We start from the raw sequence: 20,039 nt of genomic DNA, 5'->3' as shown, positions 1-20,039 counted from the left end.
ACTTGACAAGTGGACAAATTGAGGCATCAGTCAAACTAGCGCAGCATCACACAGTAAATCAGCATCAGAAACGGACAAAGAACCCAAGTCTGCCAGTGTCCTGCTTTAACTAGCAGACCGCAATGTCTTCCTATGAAAAGCACACGAATGGCTATGCCTAAATGTAGGAAGGTCTGCATGTGGTTCAATGGACTATAAGGTTCCCAAGACTCATATTTTCAGGTTCTTCTAAAGCTCTCAGGTATAATGCGTAAAAATACTCACCAGCAACTAGACAAAAAGGAACCCCATGCAGGATCTGTTTTCTGAGAGGTTCTCACTGCTCTGAGGCTCACACCAGATTAAGAGAGTCTATAGTGGGCTTTTATGAGCCCACAATTCCTAGCATCCTCATCTTTAGGGGAAGCTATCTCCTCACCGTGAGTCAGTCAGATTTCAAGATTTTCACCTACTAAAAATGTTTCTCCTTCAACAAAATTTACTGGGGCGTGAGGGGATGAGGGAAATTAATCTAGATCTGCAATAGTTTATTACAAGGTTCAGCCTGAAGTAATCTTCTGAAATAGGGTAATAAGCCCATGAAACAGATATGTTCATGAATACTGAAATGCAACAGAGCAGAGGGAGCAGCTGCAGTTTAAAAAAAAATAAAAGGGGGGGGGGAAATCCACATAAAATATTTTGTTCAATTTTTATTTGGAAAGTCACACACAGAGAAAATGATGATAAAACAGTAGAACCTTATGAATGACCAATGTCATGATTGATCAGTTATACAAACCATTGTAGGATAAGACCACCATACTGAGAACTAGCACTGTACCTATACTATAATTTTAAGATGGTCAATTTTATGAATTTCTCAATCACCAATTAGTTTTTTAAATAGGGGCTTAACAATACAGATACAGTTTAAATCAAGAATGTAGGGTTAAATAAATAACCAAATTCTTGAATGTAATTTGTTGGGGAAAAGTCAACATGATTTTTGTAAAGGGAAATCGTGCCTCACCAATCTACTAGAATTCTTTGAGGGGGTCAGCAAGTATGTAGACAAGGGGGATCCAGTGGATAAAGTGCACTTAGATGTTCAGAAAGATTGTCACAAGGGCCCTCACCAAAGGCTCTTAAGCAAAGTAAGCTGTCATGGGATAAGAGGGAAGCTCCTCTCATGGATTGGTAACTGGTTAAAAGATAGGAAACAAAGGGTAGGAATAAATGGTCAGTTTTCAGAATGGAGAGAGGTAAATAGTGGTGTCCCCCAGGGGACTGTACTTGGATCAGTCCTATTCAACATATTCATAAATTATCTGGAAATAGGGGTAAACCATGAGGTGGCAAAATTTGCAGATGATACACAACTGCTCAAGATAGTTAAGTCCCAGACAGACTGCAAAGAGCTCTGAAAGGATCTCTCGAAACTGGGTGACTGGGCAACAAAATGGCAGATTAAATTCAATGTTGATAAATGCAAAGTAATACATATTGGAAAACCTAATCCCAACTATAAATATAAAATGACAAGGTATAAATTAGCTGTTACCACTCAAAAGAGAGATCTTGGAGTCATTGTGGATAGTTCTCTGAAAACATCTATGCAATGTGCAGCGGCAGTAAAAAAAGGCAAACAGAATGTTGGGAATCATTAAGAAAAAGGGATGGATAGGAAGACAGAAAATATCATATTGCCGCTATATAAATCCATGATATGCCCACATCTTGAATACTGCCTGCAGATGTGGTCACTGCATCTCAAAAAAGATATACTGGAATTGAAGATGGTTCAGAAAAGGGCAACAAAATGATTAGGGGTATGGAATGGCTTCTGTATGAGGAGAGATTAATAAGACTGGGACTTTTCAGCTTGGAAAAGAGACGACTAAGGGGGGAGGATATGACAGAGGTCTATAAAATCATGACTAGTGTGGGGAAAGTAAATAAGGAGGTGTTATTTACTCCTTTTCATAAACAAGAACTAGGGGTCACCAAATGAAATTAACAAGCAGCAGGTTTAAAACAAACAAAAGGAAGTATTTTTTCATACAATGCATAGTCAGTCGGTGGAACTCTTTGCCAGAGGATATTGTGAAGGCCAAGACTATAATAGGATTCAAAAAATATCTAGTTAAGTTCACAGCTATTAGCCAGAATGGGCAGATATGGTGTCCCTAGCCCCTGTTTGCTTGAAGCGGGGAATGGATCACTTGATGATTACCTGTTCTGTTCATTCCCTCTCGGGCACCTGGCATTGGCCACTGTTGGAAGACAGGACACTGGGCTAGGTGGACCTTTTGTCTGACCCGGTATGGCTGTTCTTAACGTTCTCATAACACAAAAAGCTTTCTATTAAAACTGATGTGCTCTAAAGCTCTTTGTATTTTGAGGGAAAACAAAAAAATACAACCACAATGCGTCGGTTACCTCTACACATAAAAATAGCGAGACTTCAGCAACATTTTTTTCCACAGGGAGGTTGCTATATCATAAGAAAAGTAGCATTTGTGTGTAATTTTTTTCCGATCAAAAAAGTGTCAAAACTTAACACATTGTCTAGCAGTTTCTAGTGGAGACATGTTTCCATGTTGAGGCAATTGCATGTCTTGCTAATATCAGCAAGAAAGTTACTAATTTATTCACTTTCCCTTTACACCTCCTCTGTAGGGAAGACTCAGCAGAAACATAACTTGTGCATCTCCTGGATATCTGTGACTCAGTGGTAGTTCATGCTTTTTTGTTATTAATTTAGTTGCATGTTTCAAAAACTTTGAAAAGAAACTGGCGAGTGCATAGGTTCAGCAACTATTTTCCCTAGTTTTCATATGGAGTTTTATTACAGCTAGCACATCCTAAATGTGAAATTACACAACCAGTAAGAAATCGGACTGATTTAATGTGACACCATAGTTTACTCTAAAACAATAACTTCCTCCAATTTATGTCAGAGCAAAACAAGTACCTGCCTACTGCTGACAATATGGCATTTATAAGTGCAATATTCAAAACTAGTTACCTCTTCACCAGGATAAATGCTGTGTCTTATTCCTGTTCGTCTGGCTTTAGCACTGCATTTGCACAGTGGCCCATCATTCATCTGTCAAAAACAAAATAGGATTCTGTTTTTATTGAAAAAAGACAAAAGACGATGTCTGGAAAAGTTTTTTTGGTTTTAACATCATGAATGCTGATGCTTCAAAGAGCCTGTCATACTTGCACGATTTATTGGTTTTAGGACATCCACTTAAGCGGCAAACTGTATAGGAAACCAAGGAAACTGCACAACAGCATTAGACTGTCATTGTTTTTTGTGCAGCATAAGCAGGGACAACAACTTTAGCAGAATGACAACACTGCAGTATCACATGTAAGGTATAGGCTTTCCATTTCTTATTTATTAGAACAACCTGCTACTTGCAGCCAATATTAGGCCATAATTCTGCACTTTATATATTCTTGGGCTTCATTCGATACACACAAGTAGTTCTACTGAATTTAGTTGGTGAACTCCTGGTCCTATGGAATTTGACTACAATGGGGCCAGGATTTCACCCCATGTATGCAAAATTAAGCAAGTGTAAAAGTTTGTAGGTTTGGGGGTCTTATTTGATACTTTAGAGACATAACTGGAGTACTTCAAAAGTCACCTGAACATAGATTTTTTTTAAAAATATGACCATTTCTCAATTATGGGATGAATATACCAAATAGCTCTGTCACAAGGGGCATTACATACAATATAAAATTGAATCTTACCTTCTTTTTACCTCCAAGCCCTGTGAAGTCTGGGCCCACTGCAGACTGGCAGTTCCAGTTAGTGCAACACCCTAGCATGCTTTCTGGCTGCGACGTCACACCCACCACAGAACCCCCGGTAGAGACCGGAGCCAACCTACAGAAGTAAATTAAGTCCCCTCTTTTTTCCACCCCTTTACAGTTTTGTAAAGTTTTAATGATTACATCTTATACCTTGTAAGGTATAAATATATTTTTAAAACTTCAAAAAACTGCAGTTGTGTATAAAAACCCACCATGGGACTCCCCTTACCTTTAGAAGCAGTCTGCAGGTCCCAACAGAGCTCCGTGGTGGGGGGGACATCCTCAGCCAACAGAGAGAAGGCTAGGGTGTCTCAGTGACAGGGAACCAAAAATGCACAGTGGGAATGGACTCCATATGGCCTGGAGGGGGAAAAAAGGCAGCCCAGTTTGAAGGTTAATCTATTGACTTTTTGGCTGACAGTGTTTTCCTCAAAGATTCTATCATAACACATACATGCAAGGGGGCTTAAGATGTAGTGCGCATTTCCTCACCTTTGGGTGTTTAACTGTGCATCCTTAATATCAGAGTGGTGTGGTATTTTGCTCTTATACAGTTTGTCACATACTTTGGAACCTCAAGAACAAATGTGCTAAATAAACATTAGCAAAATATTCTCATGTCAAGTCTAAGCTGAAAGCACATTTTCTCACTTGCCTGTATATCTTACGTATCAGAGATGAGAGAGATCAATAATACAATAAATACTCAATTAGTTCAACACTTCATGAAAATCAGGGCCCTCCAAGGTGTCTCAAAATCACGAGCCGCTTTTGAAAATCTTGGCACTTACTCTTATTGTTAAATAGTATTTGAATATAACACCTTAGGTGTGTGCATGGGGATTTACACAGAAGCTAGGTCACCAGTAGGGCCCAAAGGCATTTGCAATGTATGTTAGATACAACACGGCATGAATTAGGGATAGATGACAGGCAAGAAGGGAGAGTGGTTTACACAAAAATTAGGCTGTCGGGTTTTTTGGTTGGCTTGGTTTGGGGTTTTTTTGCAAGACATGCTTAACGTTCATTCCTGTTTTGTGGGAGTGAAGATCTGTAAATATTTTGGGATATCTACCTACGGCATTTATAAGCCTAACACTTTTGCATCAGAATACTAAACAAAATTATGGGAAAGCACATTACTCAAAATAAAATTGTTCTGTACTGAATAAAAATCAGATATAAAAAGTATGCCATTGGCAAGGCCATAATGACTTTTTTGGAACTTTTTTCAGATGTCCCTTAGGAAGAAGAAGCAACTCAAGGTAAATTCGTGGAAATAACCAGGCATTTCTGATACTGTTCACTTCATGGCCCTTCACCTCTCTCTATTTCGCAAACATTTTATACTGAGGAGTCTATTATACTTGTTTGAAAAACTTGGCTTTTCAAACACAACTCATACAACACAATTTTCAAAGTTAAATATCTCAATAGTTTTATAATTTTGGGTTGTGGGGAGTTTTTTTTTTTTTTTAAACCCTAGGAGCATAAATAAGAGCTCGTAATGGAAGCGTCGACAGACCTTTGAATTATCACAGCAGCAATGTGCATTGCAATATCTTGTGCCATTATAATTTGTGGCCTTCTAGTTTCATGCCTCAAATAAAATGCCAGAAAAACAGGTTTACTGGGGGTGCCATTTGACAAAGAGTTAAAAGGGACTATAAAAGAGTTAAAAAAGAAAGATGGAGATGGCAAATTTGCAAAGCACTGCCTGATCTCTGTGTAACATATATATTCAAACAACATTTCATGAGCTCACCAATAACATTTAACGAGGACTATAATCTGCATGCAATTACAGCAGAACCATTAGACAAGAAATTAGGAGCATTAACAGCATATTTAAGAAATTATTTATCATTATACAGTAAGACCTTTTAGGTGAATCATTTGTAAAGCAGATCTACAAGATCTCTCTCCCTCATCCCAGCATTTATCTTTGTGCCTCTGCTGCTAGGCTAACAGAATAGATTGAACCATTACATTACTGGCAATGCAGAGTTTACAAATACAGTCAAATATGATTCAGGGTGAAGAATCTCCAGGGCTCAAGGGTTTTAACTGAACTCCTGAGATTGAAAGCGACGTGCACTGAACAACAATAAAATATAATCTAGAAAGGATGAAAAAAAATTCAATTTGGACAGGAGACAACAGCTGTCATCTAGTATATTCTGTAACAAATCTGAGCTGTAGGTTTGTATGGCTCCCAGAACAAACCTTTTAGATACACAGTGAATGTTTTGCACACAATACCTGTCCGGGGTCATTGTACCAGAGCTCCTCATGAAGACGATCAGGGTGAGCTTTTTTACGCTTAATTTCCGCAATAACGTCAAACACTTCAGAATCTGAACTGCTAGAACAGGTGCTATTGTCATCCGAGTCACAGTCGGACTCACTGGAGCTCTCTGGTTCAAAAGTAAAAATAAGGTTAGTTGAAAAGAACCTCCATTCATTCTTTTCCAAAACAGCAAGGAATTTTCTAATATCCAAGCAAATATCATATAGATCTTGAAATTATCAAAGACTTATATAAAATTCAGAGTGGCTCTTATGAATCCTAGGACAGCAATTGAGTTTTAATTTAAAGAGTGACAGCAAATACTGAGGTTATTGAAAGTTGCATTAACTGAATTTGTTTGCACACACGAGTGGAATGATCTGACCAGTTGACCATTATTCAATTTCAGAAGAGCAATTTCTATGCTCCCAAACACAATTGTTTGAAGCTAAAAGACTGCAAGGAAGAGGACTATGAATTTATAATCCACACAAGTAAAATCTAAAAAAACCAAAACAAAAAAACATGTACATTGCATCTACATTCATGACCATGCATACCGAGAGGATCAACGAAAGAGAGCTTGTTTTATTTAAAGTTGTTTCAGGTTGACATGAGTTATGGTAATAGCATTGCACATATTTGTGTTTGTAACCAAGATTATTTAATTATTTTTGTAGATAACCATTAACCAATTTCTTTTTTTTTTCACACTCTGAAAAGGGTGTATGCAAAAAAGCAATGTTCCAGGACCTGTACGGTTAAATTGGCAAACTGGAGACTACAGAATAGTTCAGAATTCAAGCTGTCCATGAAGAGCTCTAGCATTTCATGGAACGGAATTAGCTTTTCACAAGCTGGAGATTGTTTAGGAGTTTATCAGAAAGTACCTTAGTCACTTAAAAAAAATAAAAATAAATAAACCTTGCCTGAAGGGAAAGCTAAACTTAATTCCTCTGAAATTTCTAGGACTATTACAGGACTCTTACTTTTTCCTTCTTTTTGCTCTAGTTCTCTGAAGGAGATGTTTCCCCCCAAAAATGACATTATATGCAGTAACCAAAGCAGAGGGGAGCCGTTTTCTGTAGTGGAAATTTAACACCTCCTGCCAAACCCCATATAAGTAGGCTTTAAAGGATTAGACTTTTATCTGTAAATGTTGGTAAATATTGATTTCACCATGCACATACAAATCGACAAAAATATTTCTATTTATAATAATCAAAATTTACCAATAGGCAAGGGAAGAAAAATGTTGCATGAAGACTTATCAGAGTTTGATTTAAGGTAATTTACTTTGTATATTTTGACATGTGACATTGACAATTTGTGCTTTGATGACTACAAAGCTTTAACATTTTGAAGCTCAACATCTACAGTCAATAAATAATTATCTGTCCTCTCCCATTATTTTCCGAAACTGTAAAAATTTAAATCACTAAAAATAAAAATTAATGCTTAAGACGCATAGTTTTGCCCAAGTGTGAAAAAATTAAATGGATACAAATGTCAAAAAATGCTTAAAAACAAACATCAATATGAGCCATCAAAATAGTAAAAGAATAAAAACTTAATTCTGCCAAGCCTACGTATGAATCAGGCTGTGGGTAAGGTTCATGCTGACACCACGAGAGAGTGCAAACATTTAACCCCCATGGCTGCAAGGCTAATTTATTCAGGCTGCAGACTGAAAAAGTGGTGAGAGCCTTTCTGTGCCCGCTAGGCAACTGACTGCATACAAGAAGGATGAATTTAGTAGCCTGTCCCACTCCTCACTGGCAACAGCACCATCCATGGTGCCCAGGGAAGGCAGACTCCTCTGCATGAAACTGTTCTCCCACAGGGGCTAAAGGTGTGCAGGCTTTTCAATGGGCCCTCCACTCTTGGGTGAATTTCACCCTGTATATACAACACAGACCAAAAAGTACATTTACTATGTTTAGAATACTTACGTATTTTTAATTTAAAAAATGTATTATCTATTTCTGTCTCCTTCTGGGGTGTCATTTTACTTTGCTAATATCTCATTGATTATATTATGCTACATTTATGGCAAAATAAGATGAAAAAATAAAGATACATACATGACTAGGCTTAGTTTTGAGCATCTCAGGTGTTAGATCATAGATGTAAAACTTGAATAAAAAACTTAACCTCAAATTACCTTGATATTAGTGAACGTCACAAATTAACACCAAGAACTGAGAGACATGTGACTCACCGAAGTTTGATAAATAATAAGCAAGGGCCCAACAGTGCTCCCACTGAAATAAATGCAAAAACTGCAAGGGGAGGAGGACAGGGTCCCAAGTAAATAAATGCAAAAATGATAACACCACAAGTATGTACTTGGGCTCATTTATCTTTACCTTTATCATTTAAGTTCTAGTTATGACATTTAATATTTTAGCAAATATACAAAATTCTCAGCCTATAAACCATCACTATGCAAGTAAAAATGTATTTCGAAACCCAGTACTTCTGAACATAATGAAACCATCAAGATGTGCAGCGAGACCCTGATCCACAATGGGAGTGCAGCAACTCTCACTATCACATAGGATCACGACCATAACCAGCCTTAGCCACCATGCGAATTTATGATTGTTCCCCTTGTCTTCCCTTTCTACAATGTGATGTTTGAGAGAGAATCACATTGTATCATTCTTAAAATAGACTGTGAGCTCTTCAGAGCAGAGACCAGGTCGCATTTGATTTGTGATTTGCCTAACATGTTATTGGGTGCGAGAAAGACAAAGAACAAATATATTTTTTTACAGAAAGAATTGACTTCTGAGCATTAGGAGACTAATTATAGTATTCTGCTACTAAATCTTTGCCCGGAGCTGGGGAGTGACCAACAATATTTAATGCAGATTAACGACGTGCTAATTAGCAAGTTTTTTACTTCATGTTCAATAGAGAGCCACAGTAAAACAGTTTTCAGAGTAACAGCTGTGTTAGTCTGCCTTTGCAAAAAGAGAAGGAATACTTGTGGCACCTTAGAGACTAACCAATTTATTTGAGCATGAGCTTTCGTGAGCTACATATGCATCCGATGAAGTGAGCTGTAGCTCACGAAAGCTCATGCTCAAATAAATTGGTTAGTCTCTAAGGTGCCACAAGTACTCCTTCTCTTTTTACAGTAAAACAGTATATGTTTAAAATGCATATGGCCACTTCTTCAATCATCTTTCAATTGTACTTCAGCAATAATCTTATTTTCAGCTGCCACAACAGCCTGCATTTTGACACTTTAAAGATAATGCCTAATACACAAAGGGTGAGATTTTCAAAAGCACTCAGTGTTGACCTAATTCCACTCCCACCGAAGGCAATGGTAAGACTCACGCTGATTTCAATGGGAGGACAGTTAGGCTGATGCTAAGCGCTTTTGAAAACACCACCCAGCATATATTCATACAAAAGACCACACAAACTGATATAAAGAATGTAGTCACTGTTCATTACTCGGTTTCAGGTCTTCGCCAATGTGGCATTTACCTAAATCCTCATCGAGTTTGGTCTTTGGTGGCTCCCATGGTGGCCGGGCTGCTTTGGCTTTTGCTTGTCGCTTTCCTAACTCCTCCTCGAACCTTTCATACAAATCTCGGAGCCGACTTGTTCCAACCACCGTGGAGTCCCCCTGATAATGACAACAAACCAAAAACAAAACAAACAGAAAATTAAAGGAGGCTGTGAGTGGGGTGTACCTGCCCCGCACTGAACAGGAAGGGGTTAACCCCATGCTGTGGAAGCCATGCCCCCTCGCCCCTGCTGGGCATGCCCCAACTGGGACCACAGTATAATAGGAAGCAGCCCAGCTCAGTCTGGGCTGACCACTGAGGACTACTCCTGAGGGCATTCTGCACCAAAAAAATTAAAAATTATGCTCCAAAAAAATAAAAATTCTGCATACAATATTTTAAAATTCTACAAAATTCTGAAAATTTTATTTGTCAAATAAATGTGGAGGCTCCAGCATAGCACTGGGGAGCACAGGCCACTGGCTGCACAGAGGTGGGAGTTTGCAGAGCTTCCTGCAGCCAGGACTAGCAGCTGAGCCTGGTGCAGGGTAGGAGCCACCACCTGGGTCTTCCCCAGTCCCACCTCCTGCCCCACAGTGATTTACCTCTTTGCCAGCTGCCCTGGGCCCCCAAAGCATACCGCTGGGGAGAGTCGCATGACCACTGTTGTGGCTTCCCTTTGCTTCCCCATCAGAACGTCATTTTTCTGTGAGGAAGCAAAGAAATCTGCAGGGGACATAAATTCTGTGTATGCACAGTGGTGCAGAATTCCCCCAGGAGTAAAGAATGTGTGTTGCAGGCTCCTGCTCATGATCTACCAGAGCCCAGACCACAGGGGCCAGACGCGCTGAGACCCAGGCAAAGACCTGGCTATCCACAGAAGCCCACTAGGGAAAGAAGTCACAGGAATTTTGCCGGCCAATGACCCTAGAGATCCAGAGGACCTGTGGACTACAGCATAGGAAGACAGGGTAGGAAGTAGCCCAGGGGAACTAGACATTGATCCGGTTGTGGAACCGGGAACAGAGCCAATGTGCTTTGAATGGATCCCCACTGACTCAGTGGTGAATACACTCGCTGCTGATAGGGCCCTAGGTTGGTGGAATAGGGAGGGCCTGGGTCTCCCTAACCCAGCACCAACCCACCCCTGGGTGGTAAGCCACCCCCTGCCTGGCCACCAGGCCATACTGCCCCACTTAGATAAGCAGTCCTATTGACTTCAGCTCCGAGGACATACCGCCCTGGCCTGCACGAAAGGGCAGCCCCATCGACTTTGACTATTAGGCCATCCTGCCCTGCATCCAGAACAGTTCACCTGACAGGGTACACTTGCCCTGCAACAGAGGCTTTGCAATATTAATATCTTAAAATATGGTGTGGTTTCATCATTCCAGAATGAACAAATGACAAAATCAACAAGACAAAAAACATTTCCTAGAAATGGTCCAGTGTAGCATGGGAACTTTGTATAAAATCACTAGGACATATGTAAAGGCATCCTTTCACCAGCTGACCCTGATGATAGAGAACTGCATTCAATTGTACACTGTCGTTATTGGTAGAGCCCTGTGCAGATACAAAATCTGCATCTGATCCGTGATCTGCAAACATGGTCCACAGATATCCGCAGTTTTGCAGGCCTCTCGATATAAAATCTGGATCTGCATCCATCCGCTATCTGCAAACATGGTATGCGGATATCTGCATCTGCGGACTACATTACCGAAATACAAATATCAGACGGGTGATAAAAAGAAAACTGGAGGGAAAAGAAAACTGGGGAGCATTAAGCACTGGATAAAACAAAAATGTAAAGCTGTTAAAATGCTTGTAGTAATCATTGTATAGAAGGACAGTACATAGTAACTGGGGGATCTTCATAGACATACCACTTGATCCATAGGGTCATTTGAATAGTAACTTTCTGAATGGGTACAACGAACCCATACAGGCTTGAGCAATTCTTCCTCTTCCTCTTCATTTTTTTCAGAAATGATCTCCTCTGGCTCTTTGTCTTTAATAGCAGTGTAATTCTTCTCTTTACTGGCACTCTGATTCTCTGACCACCTCTCTCTCTCCTCCTCCCATCGAGGTCTCTTTCTCTCCCGGCTGGGGGATCGGCTTCAAGGGGAGCAAGGAAAGAAAAGCAATCACAAGTTGTTGTTTTTTTTTTAATATTGATATAATTATAATACAAAATGAATAGTTTACTTCAAATCAATGGATCATTTTGCCATATGACTTGTAGCAGAGTTCAGTTGGTATTTCCTTATTTTAAGGGATTAACTTTCAACAGTAAATATTAGTTTTTGGTACAAATCTAATATATGGAGTCACTTAGCAGCAACTCTGGAATTAAGACTGAAAGCCCTTTAAAATTTTAAGGCCTATTTTTGACCACATTGTAACTCTCAAAAAAACCTCATTTTAGCCTAAAATGTTTATTTTCACACTGACTGAGATTTGGAGGGATTTTTTTTGTTTTAGTTTTGTTTTAAAGGTTTGAAGCAAATCAGCCATACTCTGAAAAAGTAAACATTTTTGTTTTTTTAAAAGAAGGGAAGACTGGCATCAAAATTTATCAGCATGAGTATGGAATGGTCATATTATTCACATAGAACCCTTTTCCACCACATCAGATTATCATATATTCCCTATTCACTCTGTGTAATACGTGAAAACTTCATTGGTAGTGTTTTAGGAAGTTTTCAAAAAATTATTGGGACTATTTTTTGTATCCCTCCACCCATAAAACCAATAAAGCTATCATGAGGCCAGTGATATAGAGCTCAGACAAAGCCATAAAGACCTCTAAAATGACCTAAAACAGTTATCCTACACAGAACAATGTCATGATTTTAAATTCGGTGATCTGCGTACCTGATAGGCTAGCACTTGGTGCTAAGGCGCTTCCACTGTGCAGCAGGGAAGTCCACAGTCCATTGGTATAATTTTCCTGTTTCTAGCTTTGTAGGGCCTCAAGATATCAAACTTTAAAGTCATGACATTTTCATATAAAGGAAAGCTGTTACCAGGCCAGGACTTAATCTTGCCCGTCCTGAGGCAGATATATGTACACATACACATGCACAGCCTGATAAGAGTTTCAAGATCAAATATCCCATCTTACCTCCCTGTTCTTTTGTAATCTTTTCTGTAGGACCTCTCTGAAGATGGCGATCTTCGGCTATCACGATGCCTATGTCTTTCCCTCTCCCGTTCCCTTTAAGAATTTAAAACAAACAGGTTAAACAGGAAATCCTGAATTTTGTAAACACTGTTCCTGAAACAGCATGGAACCAGTTTTAAGTCAATTGTCAGCACTGTTGTAAGTTGTGGGTTCCAACAGTTAGATTCCACAAAACCTGGAAGCTTTGTGGTGACAATCTATTCCTCAAGAAATTTATGACAGACAGTCCCCTCCACCTTCCCTGCTTTCATCATAAGGACAGCTATCTTAATATCCTATTAATTTATACTCAGTATAGACAGCCGATATAGTATACCATCAGAGCCACTCCCATTCTGCCTGTCATTCTTCCGTTATAAATGGAAGGCTTGCTTACTCCCTCTGCTACCATTCTCTTTCATTTAGAGACTGAGCAAGAAACTATTCAACACACAATAACTTCAGAATCACAGCAATAATTCAAATACATTTCACATACAAGCCCTCTGACCTTCATAGCCACCTCAGAAGTGCATAAAAATAAACTAAGATAGCCAACCAAAAAAAAAAAGAGATGTCTCCACAGCCTAATGACGATGACCCCCATCCTGTGAACACTTATACATGAGTAAATCTACAGGCACAAGCAGTCCTAAACACCACCACTCCCGATGTTCTGTAGCTAGTGGCCTTCACTCACTAGCATAAACTGGTACTTTTTTACAAGCACTGTATCTGCATGACAGCTTAGAATTCTAAAATATTATTTTGTTTCTCCAAGATGTTTTTTTAAAGAAATGTTCAGTTGAAGTAAAAAAAAAAATCAGATCGAGAAGAAGCTCCTGCAGTTGTTTTCTGTTGTACTGAGCAATGCGGTTTACATGGATACTTCTCAGACCATCCCCAACCATGAACCAGTTATTGTCACAATTCCAACATTGTGGTTGCCATTATACAACCTATACCTAAGCCACAGTTGTTACAACATTTAAAAACAATTTCTTGGGGGCAATTCTTAGAAGAAACCAGAGATCTTAAGGCTTCCCAGGGCAAGTTTGGAGATTATATTTCAAGGTTCAGGGTGTCAAAAGGCTGAAGTTTAGCTAAATAGCTGTAAAATTTAAATCATGGGATTCCATGGTTATTGTTTCTCAATGATTTCCACACATCAAATGTACTCCATTTATGAATAAAAATATATTTCCCCTCAACTGCTACTCCTGTAAGCTCAGCCTGGGCTCCTTCCTCCTCACACATCACCATCAGGAAAAAAGTTCTTGCAGGCCCCATTTGGCCATCAGTGACACAGATGTTAACTCACTGCTGTCAGTCAGATTGTACAGACATAACTGACTGAAAGTTAGTAAATAATCATGTTGATGCACAAGAAGGAATAGATAGATGTCTGCTATCATAGCTGGGTTGGCTCTGCAGGGATAATAGGAATCTGAATCAAAGTTATTAACATACACACACACACATATATTTTTATACACATGCACACAAAAAAGTCTTGTAACCTTATGAAGTATGCATAGCCAAAGAAATTTAACACATACTATCTACCCCTTTTGCACACTGACCCCCTTTCTTCATCTTTCCTTGTTGTGTTTTGTCTAAATTTAGAGTGTATAGTCTCCAGAGCAAAGCAAATGCCATCTGATTTGTTGGTGAACAGTGGATCAAAACAAATCAAAAGCAGAAAAATCTTTTTTATCATTAAAAAGTGAACAAATATGACACCAAAAATACAGGGAAACCAGATTTCAGTGGCCTTAAAAATCTGTGAATCTATGGGCAAAAAGCTGCCATTTTAACATAGCTCCTTTTTGAGTAACACTGAACTTTTAAATTTGAAATCTAGTTTGTGGAATTATGTAGTGAATACTTAAGTCACCTACAACATGCACAATATTCCATAACCCTTTCTTTTCACGATGCTTGAATGTTGATCACATTTTGTTCTCTTTGACCGATACATGAGATTTTTAAATGATTGTTCCAATTTTTAAAACTCCTTTCCTTCGCCAAGTTCCTCAATAAAACACACTTCTCTCAAGAAGCCTATGCTATTGCAGAGAAGGGTTAAACTTAAGATAAAATCTCAAATTTTTAAAAATAAATGCCTGAAGTTAGACATCTAATCCATACTTCAGACACAAAGACACTCAGTGAAAGTCGAACTAAAATGACAACACAAGTTGTAACTCCTCTGTTCATTCACACTCCTTAAGTTAAATCCTGCCCCACCCCTTCCTGAGTTTACATATTGGATAATTGGGTCTTGAACCTGCACAGAACCACACAGGCAGATCTTTAGGCCCATCAGGAGTCCCAATGAAGTCAATGATTCTGTCCCCATTGATATTAGTGAGGTTCTAAGTGAGAGCAAGGATTGGCATACACAGTTCTCTTTCCAGGATCACAGCCTTAGATTCCAAGTTCTTGGGGCATGGACCTTGCCTTCCTAAGAGCCTGTAAAGCACGTAGCCCTATGCTGGCTCTATACACAAGTTCGTAATAATCAACACAGAGTACCCCTTACTCCAGGCAGAAACTCTCCCTGAGTGTGAAGTAGCCAGCCACCATGTCTCTCATGATCACCGAGAAATTCCATCACATCCACTGAGTGCCCAACACCAACAACGGGGAGTAGAAAACCACCAACACCACCACCAAGGGTGTGGGCCAGTGCTGTGCTCACATGGTGCAGAGAAAAGCAGATATTGACCTGACCAAGAGATCTGGAGAACTGACGGAGGATGAAGTGCACGTCATCACCATCATGCAGAACCTCAACAGTTCAAGAGCCCTGAACGATTCTTCAACAGGCAGAAGGACATTAAGGACAGCAAATATAGCCAGGTGCTGGTCAACGGGCAGGACAACAAACTGCACGAGGACCTGGAGCAGCTAAAGAAAATCCAAGTGGATCAGAGCTTGTGTGTGCGAGCCCAGCACACCACAACAGCCGGGTGCTGGAGCAGAGCTGTTGGTGACTCTAAGAAGTAGTCTCTGCCTGCGTCGGCAATAAAGTGCTATTCCCAAACCAAAACATTCTCCCACTCCAGGCAACAGTTTGAGCCCCCCTTAAATTCACAGATCATTGATTTACCTGCTTCGTTCATAACTTCTGTGGCGAGGTGGAGTCCTTCCTCTGTCATAATCTGACCTGTGCCGACTGCTTTCTTGCCTTCTCCTGTCAGGACTCCTGCCTCGATCCCCCCGCCGATCCCCATGGTTACTGGGCCGGTGTCTGTCCCCGTGCACGTGACTATGTTCGCGGTGCCGGTGCTCATCGTAGTGCTTACTCCTCTCTGGAGACCTTCGTTCACTTTGGGCCTTTTCTACCTGATATTGGCTTGCGTGCCGAAAATGACTGCTACTGCTGCTGCTCTGAAAGGAGTTTGAGTTCTGTTGATAACTATTAAAATTAGGAGGTGGGAAAGACTGCTGAGAATAGCCCGTAGAGTAGACAGGTTGATAATTAACTTGCTGCGGCATCACCGGTGGTGGTGGAGGATGAGGCATTGCAGGAGGTGGCATCATATAGGGAAAAGTGTTTTGTCCAGTAGGGGCCCCTGGTACTGGGGAATTACTGGGATTTGGGACTGGTGGAGGAGCAGGAGGGAAACAAGGAGGGACTGGAAAACTCTGCCTTACTTGATGGTTTGGAAAAGGTGGCCTCAGCGGACACTGGCTGATTGGACTCTGAGTTGAAGGAGGTACCAGGGACGGATACGGTATAAAATCTGGTCTAGGAGGCACATAGCCTGTGGCTGGAGGGCTTGAGTAGGTAGTCGGAGGAGCTACTTGTTGGTCATATTGGTACTGCACTGAAGGCTGCTGAGGGTGAAGCTGTCTCAGGTTCTGAGGTCTGAAGGTTTGTGTTGACGTTCTTACTCCAGGTCCTCCTCGACCCCGTGGGCATCCTCGTCCAGAATGGAAAGACATCTTTCACCTTTCAAAGGAAAAGAAGAGATAAAATATATAATGCCACATGAGTCTTGGGGGTGGTGGGGGGTGGTTGAGAGCTAATTGTTTGCCACCCTTTTTAAGTCTCATTCTGTAACAAAGATAACTTCTTGAATATCAAGTTCCAGCCCCAACTGAAATATCAAGGCACCCCTTGCTGCTTGTATCCAGTTCTGTTCAACTCAAGGGCAAAACAATCTCTTCCAAGAGCTGGACAGCAGATATTGTCTACAAGAGTCTGCTCTCTTTATATACAGCCTGGCGTCCTCGGGTATCAATCAGAAAACTGTACATCAGTAAATCAAACAATACCCAATGGTGGATCTAAGAACAAATTTGTATCAGGTGGTATGGGCCCAATCCTGAACCACTGAAATCAACAGTTTTGTCATTCCTCTCAATGGAGACAGGAGCAATCTGTCGCTGGCTCTCACTGATCCTCTGCATTCCAATAGCTGCATATTGGTTATTATTTCCATAAAAAACGCTCCTAAATCCCTAATCCAGTAATATGGTCTGCTAGTACACTGCCTGAGCAGGGCCAAAGTTTGACAAATGTTTACCAGATCATTCATACACCTGTTCATATATCTGTTTACCAGCCACTATGATGCAGAGCCTTCAAACACCAAAATTAATTAACTGTTATTAAAACAAAAAAAAAATCACAGAATCCATGAATTTCGACTTCTTCAACAGCCATCCTATAAAGGTGCACAAGAGGTGGCCTCTCACACAATTTTAAACCTTGAGCATAAGGGTTTCACCAACTTTTCCTATTATATCAAATCCTATCTACCCTATTATCAGTCAAACGCAGAGACAATGGCAGTTTATGCTCCCTATTTTGGCCCCAATCCTGAAAAGGTTTATACTGTAATATACTAAACTTTATACACTGTAGGCAATCCCATTCAAGTCAATGGGACTACTCACAGTGTATGAAGTTAAGCACGTGTATAAGTCTTTTGCAGAATCAGTGAGTGCCTTAGATCATAAAGATTTTCCCCCTTGCGGTGGTTGCAAGCAAAATTTGCAGAATTGTATTAATATATGAGAACCAGACAGTGAAAGTGACTAGTCAAACACCATTGTTCAATGTGAGAAAAAAGGAAAAAGTGAAAAACATAAATCGTACAAATAAATTCAATATTTAAAATTATTTCAATCTTGATATTCTAAGGGGTAACATAAGGGGGTTTATGGGGGGCGGGGTTAAACGTGATGTTCAACTTGACAGTATTCCTCTAAAACGCAGACAAAACATCGAGCACCACCCACCAGCATCTTATAATATAATTGGGGTAATTTCATATAACGGAGCATATAAAAACTAAACAACTTGTGTCAAAGATATAAAGTCTTCCTTGAATCATAAAGGCTTTGTCTACCCTACAAATATAACCATATTTGGGAACCTGCTTCCAACCTTCTTGTTTTCTAATCTAATTGGTGGTGCCAGTCTGCAAGGTACTCTGGACCGTATTGACATTTCACAATCAGGTGAAGGCTTGATCAGACCTAACTGAGAAACCAGGCTGAAGCCTTGATTTGTCCAGAGCTTCAGCCCTGTTATTTAACATGATTGAGATGCAATACTTCATTTATTAATTATTATTATTATTGGGGCTATGTCGGTGTCCACAATACACCTGGCAATTTCCAAACATACACAATCCTTTCATCCAAAGAACTCACAATCTAAGAAAACAAGCAACCCATGAAGGATGAAGAAACAAATAAAACATGCAATGATTTTAAAAGTAAGCATTAACTCCCCCACTTGCCATTTACCTAGCCAGATGCTCTACAAATTGGATGCATGTTTGCAGCCAAATTCAGGGATAACCAAGGCATAATCACATTCCCTGTTAATTTCAATGGAATAAATAGGCCCAGAGAGCCAATGGTATTAATGAGACCCTATTACTGCACAACAATTAAACATGGTTTGGGGTTTAGAGCACACAGCCCCCAGCAAGCCTAGTTCTGTGGCAACAACCACCATCAAAAAGAACTTTATAAGTTTTTATTAAAGATGCAGAAAAAGAAGGAAAAAACATGTAAAGCATGAGACATATGAAACATTAAGTACTGCTTTCATTTTAACAGTATTCTATATTCCCTTTAATGGTAGGGAGTTTTTATAAGGAAACCTCCCTCCCTTCCCCCTCCCTGTTTGACAGACTGTCTGATTGTATAAATGATGGTAACTGTCCTTTTTGGGGAAAAGAGAAAAGGTTAGTTGAGATGAGCTGGAGCTGCTGTTGTTAAAAGTCTGACACTGCTATCTTTAAAAACACACACACAAGAATAGCAAAGATTAAAAATGAAGCTTCTGTTTCTGGCTCTTACTTGGTGAAACAGGCACAACACATGATCTTAGCTGCCACTCTGAGACCTGGCAAATTTGTACCAGTGTTGGGCTGTTTAGTATACTGTTTTTAGCTGCCTCTCTGGTCCTGGCTCACAGCAGCGTTGTAAAAGATGCAGTCTTGGCCAGTTAAGTAGGATTATTATTAGGCAGCGGCAAAAGGAGAAAGATAGGAAAGAGGAGAAATACAAGAAGGTTGGGAAGGAAAAGGACGCAAGGGAGATGATGTCAGCAGGAAGCCAAGTCTGACATTCCAGGTACCGTTCAGAACTTAGATGGCAGAGGTGATGAAGTCACTGGGTCCCTCTCTCTGGCCCAATTTGATCCTAGCATCTTTCAGGAGCAGGACAACAAAGGTCCAGTGGTGTTGTGGTGGATCCCAGGGTCTCTGGAGACAGTGAGCCTGGTAGCCAGGATGGTATTTTTATTCCTTCCAGTCCATGTGCTTCCACCTCATGTCATGACCTCCCCAGCAAAAATCGCATTTTTAAAGGACCCCCAAAAGGGGTTATGTGCAGAATAGTTCATTCCCTCATTATTTTGTTTACCAGTTAGGCCTACTTTCCAGTCTCACACTTTTCCTGTTTACCAATCATGATCTTAACACAATACTTGGGTGATATCAATAAACCAGTGGTCCCCAAACTTTCCAGCATTGCATCCCCCCGTACCCCTGTCTGCCACTGTCCGCCCCCCGAGCTGAGGCCTGGTGCAGGGCCACACCCTGGTGCAGTTCTGGGGCCAAAAGTGAGGCTGGGGCTGCGAATGGAGCCGCGGCCAGGGGCCATTGCTGGGTGCGGAGCAGTGTCTGAAGGCGGGGCCAGAACAGAGCTGGGAGCAGAGCAGGGCTGGGTGGCGCTCACTCCCTCCCTACCCCCAATGGAGGTTGGC

General features: G+C 40.5%; 1 protein-coding gene across 1 annotated transcript in view; it reads right to left on the bottom strand.

Annotated features, from left to right (window-relative positions):
• DROSHA (drosha ribonuclease III) overlaps positions 1-20,039 on the bottom strand; it is a 99,394-nt gene that overhangs the window by 76,877 nt on the left and 2,478 nt on the right. Inside the window, exons 2-7 of the mRNA XM_084620190.1 lie at positions 15,915-16,760; positions 12,761-12,853; positions 11,520-11,751; positions 9,608-9,749; positions 6,076-6,230; positions 3,011-3,091 (exon numbers count right to left, since the gene is read on the bottom strand). Of these exons, the coding sequence (XP_084476316.1) occupies positions 3,011-3,091; positions 6,076-6,230; positions 9,608-9,749; positions 11,520-11,751; positions 12,761-12,853; positions 15,915-16,753 (1,542 nt within the window). The 5' untranslated portion in view covers positions 16,754-16,760. The remainder of the gene's footprint in view (positions 1-3,010; positions 3,092-6,075; positions 6,231-9,607; positions 9,750-11,519; positions 11,752-12,760; positions 12,854-15,914; positions 16,761-20,039) is intronic.

Source organism: Lepidochelys olivacea (genome assembly GCF_965140295.1).
Source record: "Lepidochelys olivacea isolate rLepOli2 genome assembly, chromosome: 2".
Taxonomy (NCBI): domain Eukaryota; kingdom Metazoa; phylum Chordata; order Testudines; family Cheloniidae; genus Lepidochelys; species Lepidochelys olivacea.
This window is presented reverse-complemented; position numbering and strand designations above follow the sequence as displayed.